General features: G+C 46.3%; 1 protein-coding gene across 3 annotated transcripts in view; it reads left to right on the forward strand.

The window, feature by feature from the left end:
• The window catches only part of Cdk5rap2 (CDK5 regulatory subunit associated protein 2), a 190,739-nt gene that overhangs the window by 111,705 nt on the left and 66,197 nt on the right, over nt 1–12,837 (forward strand). For 2 of the 3 annotated variants that reach the window (XM_047524616.1, XM_047524617.1), the window contains exon 19: nt 8,087–8,274. In XM_047524616.1, the coding sequence (XP_047380572.1) occupies nt 8,087–8,274 (188 nt within the window). Of the gene's footprint in view, nt 1–6,212; nt 6,309–8,086; nt 8,275–12,837 lie in introns of all 3 variants that reach the window. The other variant, XM_047524618.1, reaches the window with a different exon arrangement.

A 12,837-nucleotide genomic window follows, 5' to 3' on the forward strand; every position in this document is an offset into this window, starting at 1 on the left:
TTCATTTGTCCTTTGAAAAAAATCTGTTAAATGTCCCATTATGTCCTTTGGAGAACAGAGGCTTTTTCCTCTGCCCACTCTAAGATCTTAATACCAGCCGATTCAGATTTGAGTCATTTGTCAGATTGCACTTCAATTTGATGTTCCCTGTGAATAGCCCTGTCCTTTATAGCACAGCTCCCAACTCCCCCCGGAAGGGGATGGGGAGATCAGCATGGGGACAATGGTGTGCCCACTATAATCTGGAACTGAGGGAGCAGAGGGAGTTGGGTGAGGCAGGACGGCAGGGGGAGCCTTCTGTTCTTCGGGAGGCTGTGTGGGGCTCCTTCCATGAGGAATAAGGCAGGAATGCTTACAAGGTCCACAGTGTTTTCTGAGCAGCAGGACTTGTAGGGTGGGGGCTGGGCACCGTCCTGCTCCCCGGGAGCCTATAAATCAAAAGAGGAGAGGAGGGAAAGAGCAAATATATTTTGTGTCTTTAAATTTCAGAAAACAGAGAAAAGAAATGACCCCTAATCCTGGCCCTTTGAGAGAGGCCTAATTAATTCCCATTTGGAATTGTTCCTTCCGTATTTGTGTACATGCACACACTTAGACTCTAATACGGTTTTGTATCTTGTTTTTTCCAATTGCTGTTAAGTCATAGCTCTTCTTCCATCTTATGAAGGCATTGAAATTTAACTGCCTCACTCTTGTTGGACATGTAGATTGTTTCAAGTGATTCACTGTTTTAAATTACATATTGATTGTCTTTGTATAAAATCTTTTTCTGTGTTTAGGATTTTTTTCCTTGGACTATATTCCCAGATATGTAATTTCAGGGTCAAAGGACAGCTATAGCTATATAGTGAGCATAAAAAAAATTATTTTGATGTACCCTCCTCCTTCAATCCCGCCCCCCGCAGTGCTGGGGATTGAACCCAGGGCCTTGTACTTGCAAGGGAAACAGTCTACCAACTGAGCTATATCCCCTGCCTCCCGCAGTTTTTGATTTGAAGAAGGGTAGAAATGTTTGGAGGCCTGACAGTTGGTCAGTGCCCCTTCCCGACTCCCCGTGTGGACGTACAGCAGCTGGGAGGTCACACACCTTCCCTGCCTGCGAGGGTTCACAGAGAAGCCACCAGACAGAGCCAAGAGGAGACGCCTGCTCATGGGCATTTAAAAATCTCTAGTGAGCTGGTCCCTCTTCTCTTATATTTATTTGCTAATCACTAACTGATGTAACATCAGGAGAATTTGGTGGAGAGTTGCTGTACGTGAGCAGTTTCAGCAGGTTTAGCCAGGGAAGTGAGGGTCCAACGCCACGACCGTGCAGCACATGGAACGCCATCTCTGGGTGGCAGGATGGCAAGTGAGTCAAAAGGATGTCACTCGTGTTATTTACTTGTGTGGCTGTATTGTCATTCTTAGGTGTGGTTAGAGAACTAAAGCTTTTTTGTTTGTTTTGCATGGAGAGGAAACATGAATAAAGGTCAGAATTTAATTGAGCTCAAGTGTTTGTAGGGTTGTCACGTTGAAGTGGGACGAAAGGCTGGATACCTGAGGAATTTTCAGGAAGCAGGTTTATTGGCTGTAGCTGGCTGGTCCAGAGTGTGGCTCCTGCCTGAAAGAGTCTCTGGACCAAGATTCTAGAAATCCTTTGAACTCTATACCCAGTAGGAGGAGGGGTTTGGAGGTTTACATAAAAGTTCCATCCTCTAGATCAGATTTCACAAGTTTTTTCCCTTTGCAAACCTGGCATTTGCCAAAAGAGGAAACTACCGACCACAATGCCCTTCTGCAGAAGTTTTTGCTGATAAAAGCTTTCTAACAAGCTAAGGGGAGTTTCCATGCCACAAATATGGTGGGGGTTTCTACTTAATTATGGTAAGGGCCTTCTGGGTGTGTGTGTGGAGTCCCTTGCCTGCTTCAGTATTGAACAGGAAGTAGATGTGTGACTCTAAAGTGCATAGAGATCAGAAGTAGAAGGTGGTTGTTAAATATCCAATAATAGGGTACATTTTGGTGAGTTGAAGTGGATTTATTTATTAAAAGGAGGAACTTTTATAACATTTCACCTTTATAAGTTACTGTGAGTTTTACATGCTTTATAAAGTTCTCAGAACTGTGCCTGGCATGTAGTAGGCACTCAATAAAACACAGCTAATTCTATATTATTTTTTAGTAAGTTACAGCAGATAGGAATTAGTAACCCTCTTCTGGCTATGTTTAGAGTTGTCTTAACACCACAGGACAGTGCATCTGAAGTTTAGTGGGCACATGAGTTTCCTGGAGATCTTGTTAAGATGCAGATTCTGGTCCTGTAAGTCAGGCATGGGGTCTGGAAGTCTCCATTTTTGACAAGCTTCTGGGTGGTGATGCTCTGTTACTGAGGAGCACATTGAGTAGCCAGAGCAGACGTAATTCTGAAAACTACTTGGTTCCAGCTCCCATTTCCCAGGGACTTTATTCATTCCTTTGTCCCTTCAGCAGTGTTTGATTGAGCACCAGGCATTGATGTTGAAGCCATGAACACAAGTGTGGCCCCTGCGTAGCGTGACAGTGACGAGCAGAGGGGCAGCTGGAGCAGTGTGGTCAGAGCCGTGATGAGGTGAACGCGAATCCCAGGGAGCATGTAGCTGGTGCCTACAAAGGAAGCTCTTCCTGGAGGAGGAAGGGGAGGAGGAGGAAGGGGAGCTCAGAGTCACCAGGAAAGAAGAGCAAGGCGGGCAGGAGCCAGGACCAGGAGAGCAGAGTTCCAGAGTGGTGCTCCTTGAGGAGCGAGTGTGCAGACTCCTCAGACAAGGAAGAGCAGCAGCAGGGGGCTTCCAGTGAGTCACAGGACCTGGGCTGACCTGGGCCTTGGTCAGAGTGACGGGGACAGGCAGCTTCAGTGTGTGGAGTGAGTGGGGCCGGGTGGTAGTGAGGAGAACCTGCTGACTCCGGGAGACCTGGCGGTGGGGCTGGAGGCAGAGCCCGGTAGAGTGACTCGGTTCTTCCTGATGTCTTCTATGTTTTCGAAAATCGCTGAGGCACGCATGGCATTTAGGCCATTTCTCTTTGTCCCCAACATTTAATTTTCTGATCATTGTGGAACAATGAGTGTCTATTTTTAATTTTGATCAAGTCAAGCTGAAGTGAAGAGAAGGGAAAGTTAGCATTTGTCTAGGCATCTTGAGTAACAGCACGGTTGTGGTTCTAGAAATGCAGACTGGCTTCAAAGCTGTTGACATCTCATCTTGGAATGGTGAATGTTAAAGGCACTTTGCCCAGCTGGATTAGGGGAACTCTTCTCCTGGCCACAGGTGGCAGGGAGGGACTTCTCTGTGCTTTGTCCCTCACCCTGTGTGGATTTTGCCTCCTGTGCCAGAAGGTCTTTGGGGAACTTTGATGGGCAGGCAGTTTCTGGAGGCAGCAAAGCCACATTCAGGAGGTAAGCTTTCCAGAAGCTTGGTGAGCTACAGAAGGACTTTCTTTTTTTCGTTTAAGAGGAGAGAGGCTATTTCCCAACTTTATATCCTAAAAAAAAACCTCAGACATAAGCTGGGTGCTCGCCTGTGATTCCAGCAGCTCGGGAGACTGAGGCAGGAGGATCAGGAGTTGAAAGCCAGCCTCAGCAACTTAGTGAGGCCATAAGCAACTCAGTGAGACCCTGTTTCTAAATAAAATACACAAAAAGGCTGGGGATGTGGCCCAGTGGTTAAGCACCCCTGGGATTCAATCCCTGGTGTCCACCCTTCAAAAAAACCCCACTCAGACACAGCAAAATGAAAAGAATATTAACAGTGAACACCCATAGGCTTACCTCCTATCATATTAACATTTCCTACCTGCCCGTCATCTGTTTTATCTCTTTTTAAAGTTAAATTTATTTTAATTGATGCCTAAAGACAAAAACTGTAGATGTTGATGAGTACCTTGTGATGTTTTGGTAAATATATACATTGCATAATGTTTGAGTCAGGTTGTACATATCCATTTCTTCAAATACTTAATATTTCTTCATGGTGAAAACTTGCACAATCCTTGCTTCTAACTTTATGATGTACATATGTCTAGTCACGCTCACCAGAGTTTTCTGGCTCCTGCAGTATCCATCCATGAATCTTTTCCCTCCCTCCTCCCCTCTGCTCTCCAAGACTCTGGTAACTGCCTTCTACTCTTAGTTTCTGTGAAATCATCTTTTTAATATTCTGCATGAGTGAGATCATGGAACACTTGATTCACCACCTGAATGATATTAATGCTTCCCACCTGTCCATTATCACTCCATTATCTTTTTGATAAGGTGTTTTTTGAAATTGCAAATGTCAATATAAATACTTCAGCATGCATATCTTTAACTCCAATATGTTGATAGTTTCTTTTTCTTTTAAGGTCATATTTGCATACAATGACATACAGAATTGTAAGCTCACTATATTTGCTCTCTTACAAATGTATGTACCTGTGTGACCCAAACCCTTGTAAAGATTCCTTGTTTCTGCAACCTCTTGTCGGCCCCGCCTCCACCCAACCCTAGCTGCAGCTCTGATTTTGTACCAGTTTAATTTTGTCTTGTCTATACTAGGCCTTCATATAAATGGAATCACACATCTTTTGTGCCCACTTTTGGTGAGCATGTTTTGGAGATTCATCCATGTTCTTATGTGAGTCAGTGTTTCTTTTGTGTGGCAAAGTGGTGTTCCACTGTATGAATACATGACACATTTGTTTATTCATTCTGCTCTGAATAGACATTTGGGTAAAAGGTAGTGTGAACATTTATGTACAAGTTTTTGTGCAGACATGCTTCTCTCTCTCTCTGTCTCTCTCAATGAGTACCTGTGAGTAGAATTCCTGGGTTACAGTTTTATAAGGAATTGCCAGTGCTTTTTCCAAAGTGGGTTAACATTTTATGCTCTCACCAACAAGTTTGATAGTCCCATTTGGTCTATATCACTTGAGAATGTTTTCATAACAAGGGAAGAAGCCAGTATGGAGAGTGTTCCTCACCTGCATCTGTGGACTTCTATGCCTTAACGAGCACCTTGGCTCTGTGATGCTTCACAAGGTGACAGATGATTGCATGTTTGGATGTGGGTGTGTGGCTGCGTTCTAACCCTGAGAAGTTTCTGTAAAGTGACATTCTAAAGTCTGTTTGCTTTGTTTTCATGTTCTTCTTCCAAAACAAGGTTTTTCTTTCAAAAAGGGAAGGTTGGAAGAATGGGAGTTGGACGGGGAGAGTTATGGGTATAATGGGATGAATGTAGGATGCATAAAATAAAATTGTGGAGATGGAACCATAGTATCTCGTATGTGCCCACATGTGACCCGGCCCTCAGTGGTTTTAACACCTTCCATGCAGAACCAGCTGCTTCATCCACGAGACGAGGGTTTTGTGTGCATTTGAAACAGCTTTGGCTGACTCCTTCCTGGACATGGCTGCCTCTCCTCTTACTTTTATCTGGTTAATGCCACTGTTCCATGGCTGGGATTTTTGCTTTCCCAGACACCTGAGGTCTGACTTTCTGGAGAACTTTGTCCTGTCCTTTCTAGAAGATGCTATTGCAGAAACTTTGGGTTTTGTACTTCTTTAAAGCATTTGAGATTTATAAATGGATTCTTTATAAATGTCTATCCTTTATTTCCACAAGCATATGGTTATCATCAGGCAAGCTTGGAGCACTTCTCATTAGTGATGAGGACTTTTTGTCAGCAAACTGACAGTATTGTCCATGTCAGATGTGTGACAATCTAACAAGAGCTTTATGCCCTGTGCTAAATGGGAGACGTGATGCATAAATTTGGCACGCCATAAATTTCATTTATTGCTTTTTTGCTATTTGATATGTTCAATTCTATCAATAGCCATTTTCCAAAATCTTGTTACTTTTATATAATCCGAAAGTGGCTTTAGCAAAGGCAGAAATGGTAGCAGCACAACAGACAGCATATTCAATTTACAGCAGTGCAGACAGACCGTGCGAGGGCAGGGGAAAGCCTTTAGTGATTTCTTGGGGAATTTGTCTTTAAATTATGCTGATCCTAGGCAGCTGCATGTGATTGACAGAACTAGCACCTCTAACTTTGGCTAATTTTTATTTCATGGCTTTGGCATTTGTTTCTGCCCCTTTTTTTGTTTGTTTTTTTGTTCTGCATTTTTAAAAACAGACGTCACCAAGCTATTTGTGCATATTCATGCTGCACACTTTTTTGGGTTGCATTTTAAAACCATCCCATGCTCCATGTAGCTTCTAGCTAGCAAGGAGGACAAGGACACGATCAAAATTGGAGAGGATGACAAGAATAATTTCCAGAATGACCAGCATTTGGAGCAGAGTAATGAGGTAGGAACGTGGCAGTTAACTCCTTATGCCATCTGCCCCACTCTGTGCCCAAGCCAGTCTTGGTCTGGAGTGAGTCCAGTGGGTTTTCTGTTCATCCCTCCCATGTTGGGTGCCTGCCGTGCTGGTGGTGAGCAACTCTCTTTTCTATTCGAAGTTATAGCCTGAATGATAGGGCCCTTCGAGAATCACCAGGACTGTTATATAGTTGCAAATAAAAATGAGGTGGTTATGGAATAGTAGGGCTTGGGTGGTGGACCTCGAGAGATGTTTGGAGAGCTAACCTAATCCATTAATTTCATGCATTGGCTATTGACCTATGAGGGGAAGTGCTTTATGAAGGACATGGAGTAACTAAATGACAGAGTCGTGTCTAGATCACCATGAACTCTCAGATCATCTGATTGCAGTGTGAGGGTCACCAGTGGAGCGGAGTGGCCCTCTGCAGCCTCTTGGAACCCAGAGTGTTATCATCTGGGCATTGTGAGAATCTGACCTCCATCCACAAAGAACGCTCTTCTAGCCACATTGCTCCCTAGTATTTGGAGTAGGCAGTATCCAAGGTCGAAAGACCCCCAGAGGCTGAGATGTATGGGCGATAGCAGGCTGCAGGTTTGGCCTTTTTGGTCTTCTCAGTTTTCAAGTTCATGGAGTCATGACTGGGAGAAACTGAATTATAGATAGTTTTGGAGAGCAGAGCTTTGGGTTTGCCCTTATCTTGAGTCTGCCTGTGGCTCCGTTGTCTCTGTGACCTTGGCTAGCCCTTGCGTGGCTTGTAAGCCTGAGTTTCCTCAGCAATGAGGATATAACCCTTCCTTTTAGGATTGTCGTGATACTTAAATAGGCATGTAATAAATGCTCAGTAAATGACAATAACTGCTATTTTTATTATTGCATTCTAGACTTTTCCTTCTTTAGATTTTGCTTATTTGATAGACTTAATAACTAAAATGGTGGCAAACAAGACCTATAAATAACAGCTCATTTGTGTGGGTCTTGTCTTCCACTTAAAAAACCTTAATCATTTTTCCAGTGTGGAGAGATGGGGGTGATGGCTAATGTGTATTTCACTAACAGTAATGAAGTCAAGAGGAGTTATTTATAGACTGTAGAAGAAATTTACAGCTTTGACAAGGGGAGAAAGAATGCTAATTGTAGTACCTCGAGACATGCCCGGAACAGGCTCCAACTGGATGCCTCCTTGGTACTGCTCTCCTGGGACCCCCCACTGACCAAGAAGGTGGTTCTCTCTGTAAATGACATCTCCGGGGGAATTAGGAACTCTCCACCTTCATAATGAGACCCTTCAGTGCCATGTTCATTAGTATGTGTCTGTAAAGAGGAAGTTGTGTTTCTGGCATATAATAAGGGAAATGCGTCTCAAGAAGACTCTAATAAACATCCAGAGTGTTGTTGAGGACACGGGTTCTGTGTCCTTAGGAAGCACTTCTAAGGAGGGGGCCATGGGGCGGGAGGATACTCATCCATGTGCACCTGTAGTGAGAGGACCTTTAACCTGCCTGGGTCATCTCATTTCATTCTCCAGACCACTTTGGGAGGCAGCATGACGGCCCCCAGTTTATAGATGAGGAAACCAAGCCTGAGAAGTGATGTGACTAGCTCCCGCCCGTCTGCATCTCCTCCTCTCCTCCCTTGTCCCGTTCACTTTCTCTCCGCTCACTTGCACTCACATGTGTGCTCTCATCTCCAGGTTTTCTCCTCCACATGCCTCCTTCTCCTCCTCCATATTCCATTATTTGACTAAGTACTTGTATCTGCAGATCACTGAGGACTATGCCAAATTGGGCGGCAAAAATGGATATTTAAGACACACAGATTCCAATATTTCAGACTACGAGGGAGCCCACAAGCCTGGCCACCCTGGAGACCAGAGCCGAGAAGCAGGGGAGCTCTTAGGTCTGCTTGCCCCTCTCCTACACGAGAAGGCCGCATTGTCCCTGGAATCCAGGTAGGACACGGCCCAGGCGTGGTTGAGGGGAGAAGGCGTTCGTTTTGTTGGGTGGGCCTGGGTGGTGGAGCTCCTGAGATGGCTGGGAGGACTCTCGCCAGCCATGCGATGAAGGAATTAGGCTGGTGGGTGGGAGGGGACTTCACAGAGCCTCCTGCAAGCCCATTGTGAAGAGGCGAGGGACAGCTTTCCTTGAGAAGGCAAGGGGACGCTTGACTGTCGGGATAGGAATCAGCCTATTGAAATCTGCAGTCTACAACAGCTTGGAAAACACGTTGTGGTTGTGAGTCTGCTGTTTTATGTTGAGCTTGAACTAAATTCCCCTCTCACTGTATCTGCTGGGAGTCATCCCTATGTGAGGAGATATGACTGGTAGTTTTCCTAAAGACAGAAAGGAGAAGCTGAGTGCAGTGGCACACTCATTCCTGTGACCCCAGTGATCAGCAGGTGGAGGTGGGAGGATCACAAGTTCGAGGCCAGTCCCAGCAACTTAGCAAGACCCTGTCTCCAAATAAAGATTTTTGTTTTAAAGACTGGGAACATAGCTCAGTGATAGAGCACCCCGGGTTTATTCCCAGGCATTCCATCCCTGCCCCCCAAATAAACAGACAAACAAACAAACAAACACAAAAAGAGAAACATTCAATACTTTGTATTTTTAAATTTTCAGTTAATTCTTTCTGGGCCATTTTCCCTATTTCATATTTCTTATTCATCTGTGACAGCTGCCTGGGCGTTGGAGTCAGGAAGGGCCGTGCCTTTATTGCTCCGTGCCTCAGTTTCTCTGCCTGCCTCTTAAGGTTGCTTGAGGAGTAAGAAAGAAAATGTCCAAGCGAGGTGGCTGGCATGTAGCGTGTTCAGTGAAGGTCTCTAGTCCTCTTCTGGTGCAGAGAGAGACATGGGGTCAGTCACTGTTGCCTGCGACCCTCGGCCAGAGCCAGGCACCCTCGTAGTTCTTCTGTCATGGTGAGCTGAGCTTCGTGGACTTTCCTCCGCTGAGAGAGGATGGCGTGTTCTGGTTTTGTGCTCGGCAAGGCTGGCCCTCTCCGCTCACTGACATCTAACATTTTCTAGCATGAGGCCTCTTGGGGGACATGCCCAGTGACTCTTCTTGTTTATTATCACAGGGAATGAGGTGACCAGAGTTGTTACTTGAGAAATAGAGCATTTTATAAGCATTAGGGTCCCAGGGTTGACATCAGTACTAAAAGCTACTGCTGTCTCTGAAGACCACACAGGAAAGCTCTTGGGGTGTGTGAACTGGGAAGCACGGGGGGCTATGGTAGGGGTGAGGCAGATGGGAGGGGTGCTCTCCAGCCTCAGCCAGAGATCAGGTGAGCACAGGGGCCTGCACTTGGCCAAGTGGCCCTGTGAGCAGGCTTGCTGCGCCTGTGCTCAGGTTCTGCTCCTTCCCTGGCACCCTTGTGGGTCTGTCTGTTCCGTGGGCTTCCAGGCCCTTGCTGGTCAGTGCTCTGTTAAAGGCTTTCTTTGTGCCAGTGCAAACCTGCTGCCCTACCCATTGTTTTTGCGCACTGTCCTTCACTGCACCACTGACCCTGTGGCAATAGAGTCATGGTTCCAAGGGCCCTGCTGAAGCCCTGACCTGCACACACACTCTGCCGGGCCCCTCTTGACTGCTGTGTGTGCTGCTGTCAGTGAGCTTTTTATAAAGACCAGAGCTGGTTCCTGGGGACTTGACATTCCCCTAGCTAGTCAAGGCAGAGCCATTAAAGCATTTTCAGGGAGTAATCAGTATTCTTATTGGTAGGGAAACGCCAGTCTTCTGCTCAGAAGTTCCTTCCAACCGGGAAGTGTGTTCATCGCACTGGAAAAAGCAGCTGTGGGAGCGGATGGCCCAGCTGCACCTTCGGACCTTGTGCCATCTCCCAACCTCGGTTTCTTCTTCCGTGCAGTCGGGGGGATGGTGCTTATTTATCCCATAGGGCTGAAGGCACACTGCTGGCTGCTGCCCCCATTCCCCACCCTGAGACCTCGGCTCACATTCAATTGGTGCATCCCGCCCTCCTCACGGGCTCAACTGGCCAGGTCCTCGTGTTACACGCTTAGCACGTTCACAGGATGTGCCATGTTCTGTATTCATTCTCATTCATTCCAGGGCGAGTGCTCAGCACACACAGTGCTCTCTTCCCCTGCTCCTTCCCTTCCCTGACTTATGTCCTTGCCGTTTAGTCGGGAGAAGATGGCAACAGTCTAATTCAAACCTTTGCTTGCCTCTGAACCTGCAAACTGTCTCCCTGCTCCCGTCCCTGACCAGCCCTCCCCTGGTGGTTTAGCTCCTGCCCCGCTCAGACCTCTCTCTTTTCTACATCATTCATTGGTTTTCCTCTTATTGAGCCATTTTCCATAAGCGTAAGACATGCCTTGATATCAGGCGTTTGGGAGAGATACCCCACGTCCTGGTTTTATGTCCATTCTAGCGACTGTACCATCTCCTTTCCGTGTTTCATTCGAGGCGAGGTATCTGAGAGGACCGTCTGTAGTCACCACATGTGCGCTCTTCCTTCGGTCGCTCTGTCCCATCCTAAGTGCCTTCACACCTCTGCTCCACTTGTCGAGGTTGGTGACATTTCCAGGTTGTGAGGTTGGGCCAGTGCTTGCTTGCAGCGGGAGCTGGCCCCTCTCCCTGGCCTTCTGTTTCCCTCCGCCCACAGCACCTCCTCAGTCTCCTGTGCTGGAGAACATCGGTGTGTCCCAGAGCTGCGGTCGCAGCCCTTTCTTTTCTCACCATCTCTTCTGCCGTGACTGTAGAGTGTGCTTTGTGACTCCCAGATTTATGCCTGCAGCCTGGAACGTGCAGGGGCACTGCATTGGCATCTCCACCTGGATGTTTAATAGACACTGCAACATTCATTTGTCCAAGACCCAATCATGTTCCAATCTGCTTCTTTCCTGTTCTTTCTCATGTCTGTTAATAGCTTTGCTAGCTGCTTAATTGCTGTTGGCAAGAGTGTGGCTTCCTCCATCCCCACATCCATCAGCAAATCCTCCTGAGTCCACGTTTAAAACTGGTCGTGTGCCTAATTCGGCCTCTTCACATCTCCACGCCTGCCTTCATCCAAGCCGCTGTCACCCCTGCCTGGACTCCTCCAACAGCAGAGCCTCCTTACCTGTCTCTCTGCTTCCACAGTCCTTCTCCACAGAGCAGCCAAAGTGACCTTTTAAAAACTTAGATCAGATCATGTCTCTTCCATTCTTTGAACTCTCCAGTGGGTTTCTATGGCCCTTGGAGTCAGATACGAGATACGAGATTCTCCTCCGCCTCTCCGTTACTGTGTCTTCTTCACTCACTCTCATTCACTGGGCCTAGACACATGAACCTTCATCCAGGCTTGTTCTCACCAACAGGCCTTGTGACAGCTGTTCCCTCTCCCTGGAGTGCACTGTGACCAGGTGTGTAGGCCTGGCCGTGTCTCAGCTGGGTGTCAGTTCTGTAGAGACCTTTCCTGACCAATCTGTCCAAAGGACTGCTCTGCTTCTCCACACTCTGCCTCCCTTCTGTTTGTCATACTTATCATCCCTTACGTTGGGTTCTTTAGTTATCTGTGTGTGTATCAGAGTATGTCTGACTTGTCCTTAATGACACCTAAGCTCCATTACTTTTTCACCATGTGTGACTGCTGCCTTATATGTCAAATGAAGAGTACTTGATGATTATTCGAATAAACATGCAGACAACTAAAAGCTTAACATCATGGCAAGAAGGTGAGTTTAGAGAACTGGAGACGGTTGGTGCTCCTTGGGAGTCAGAAAGGTTTGTGTTTTTTTTGTTGTTGTTGTTTTTGGGGTGCTGGGGATTGAACCCAGGGCCTTGCACATGCTAAGCAGGTCTCCACCACTGAACTGCGATCCCAGCGAGGATCAGAGTGTTTAATGGCTCTGTGCATGGCAAGTGCTTGGTGAAGGCAGTGCTGTGCTTTACGCCTTCTGCATGGCTCTGCTGCTCCGGAAGGCAGAGCAACGTGGACCTCTGACGGGACCCTTGGACCAACTATTCCAGAGGTCCTGATTCCAGTGACAGCTTAATGAATCTGCTGTTCAGATTCACAGCAAAGTAACACTTGAAATGTTTTATCTAATGGCAGCACCGCTTTAGTATATTGTAACGGCCTCTTTGTACCTTTTACTACCCATTTGTAAAGTCTTCTTTTGGGTTTTATTGCCTGTTGTTTGTGGTGAGTAATGGTCCTCCTTTGGCTAGCTGAATTGCAGTCGTCATTATTTCTTGTTTGTATTAAAGGAGAGGAAAGGAAAATTAGTTTAACATCTCCTGATGCTTGGAGTACCAGAAGTACTTTTAAAGTCTGGCTTTACTACGGTTTAAGATGGTTTGTGTAATTTAGATACTTCATGTTAGAAAAGAATGATGTGTTGTACGTTTTAGTTCTGTTTTATTTATTTATTTATTTATTTTTACCCATTTTAGTGTGCTGTTTAATTTTAATTCATTCAACTCGGCTCCTGATCTGGATCATAGGAATCTGGGTGTGAGGAGGGCCTTATCCCTGCCCTTAGAGAACCCAGTGAGGAACATAAACGGGTGCC

Source organism: Sciurus carolinensis, chromosome 14 (genome assembly GCF_902686445.1).
Source record: "Sciurus carolinensis chromosome 14, mSciCar1.2, whole genome shotgun sequence".
Taxonomy (NCBI): Eukaryota; Metazoa; Chordata; class Mammalia; order Rodentia; family Sciuridae; genus Sciurus; species Sciurus carolinensis.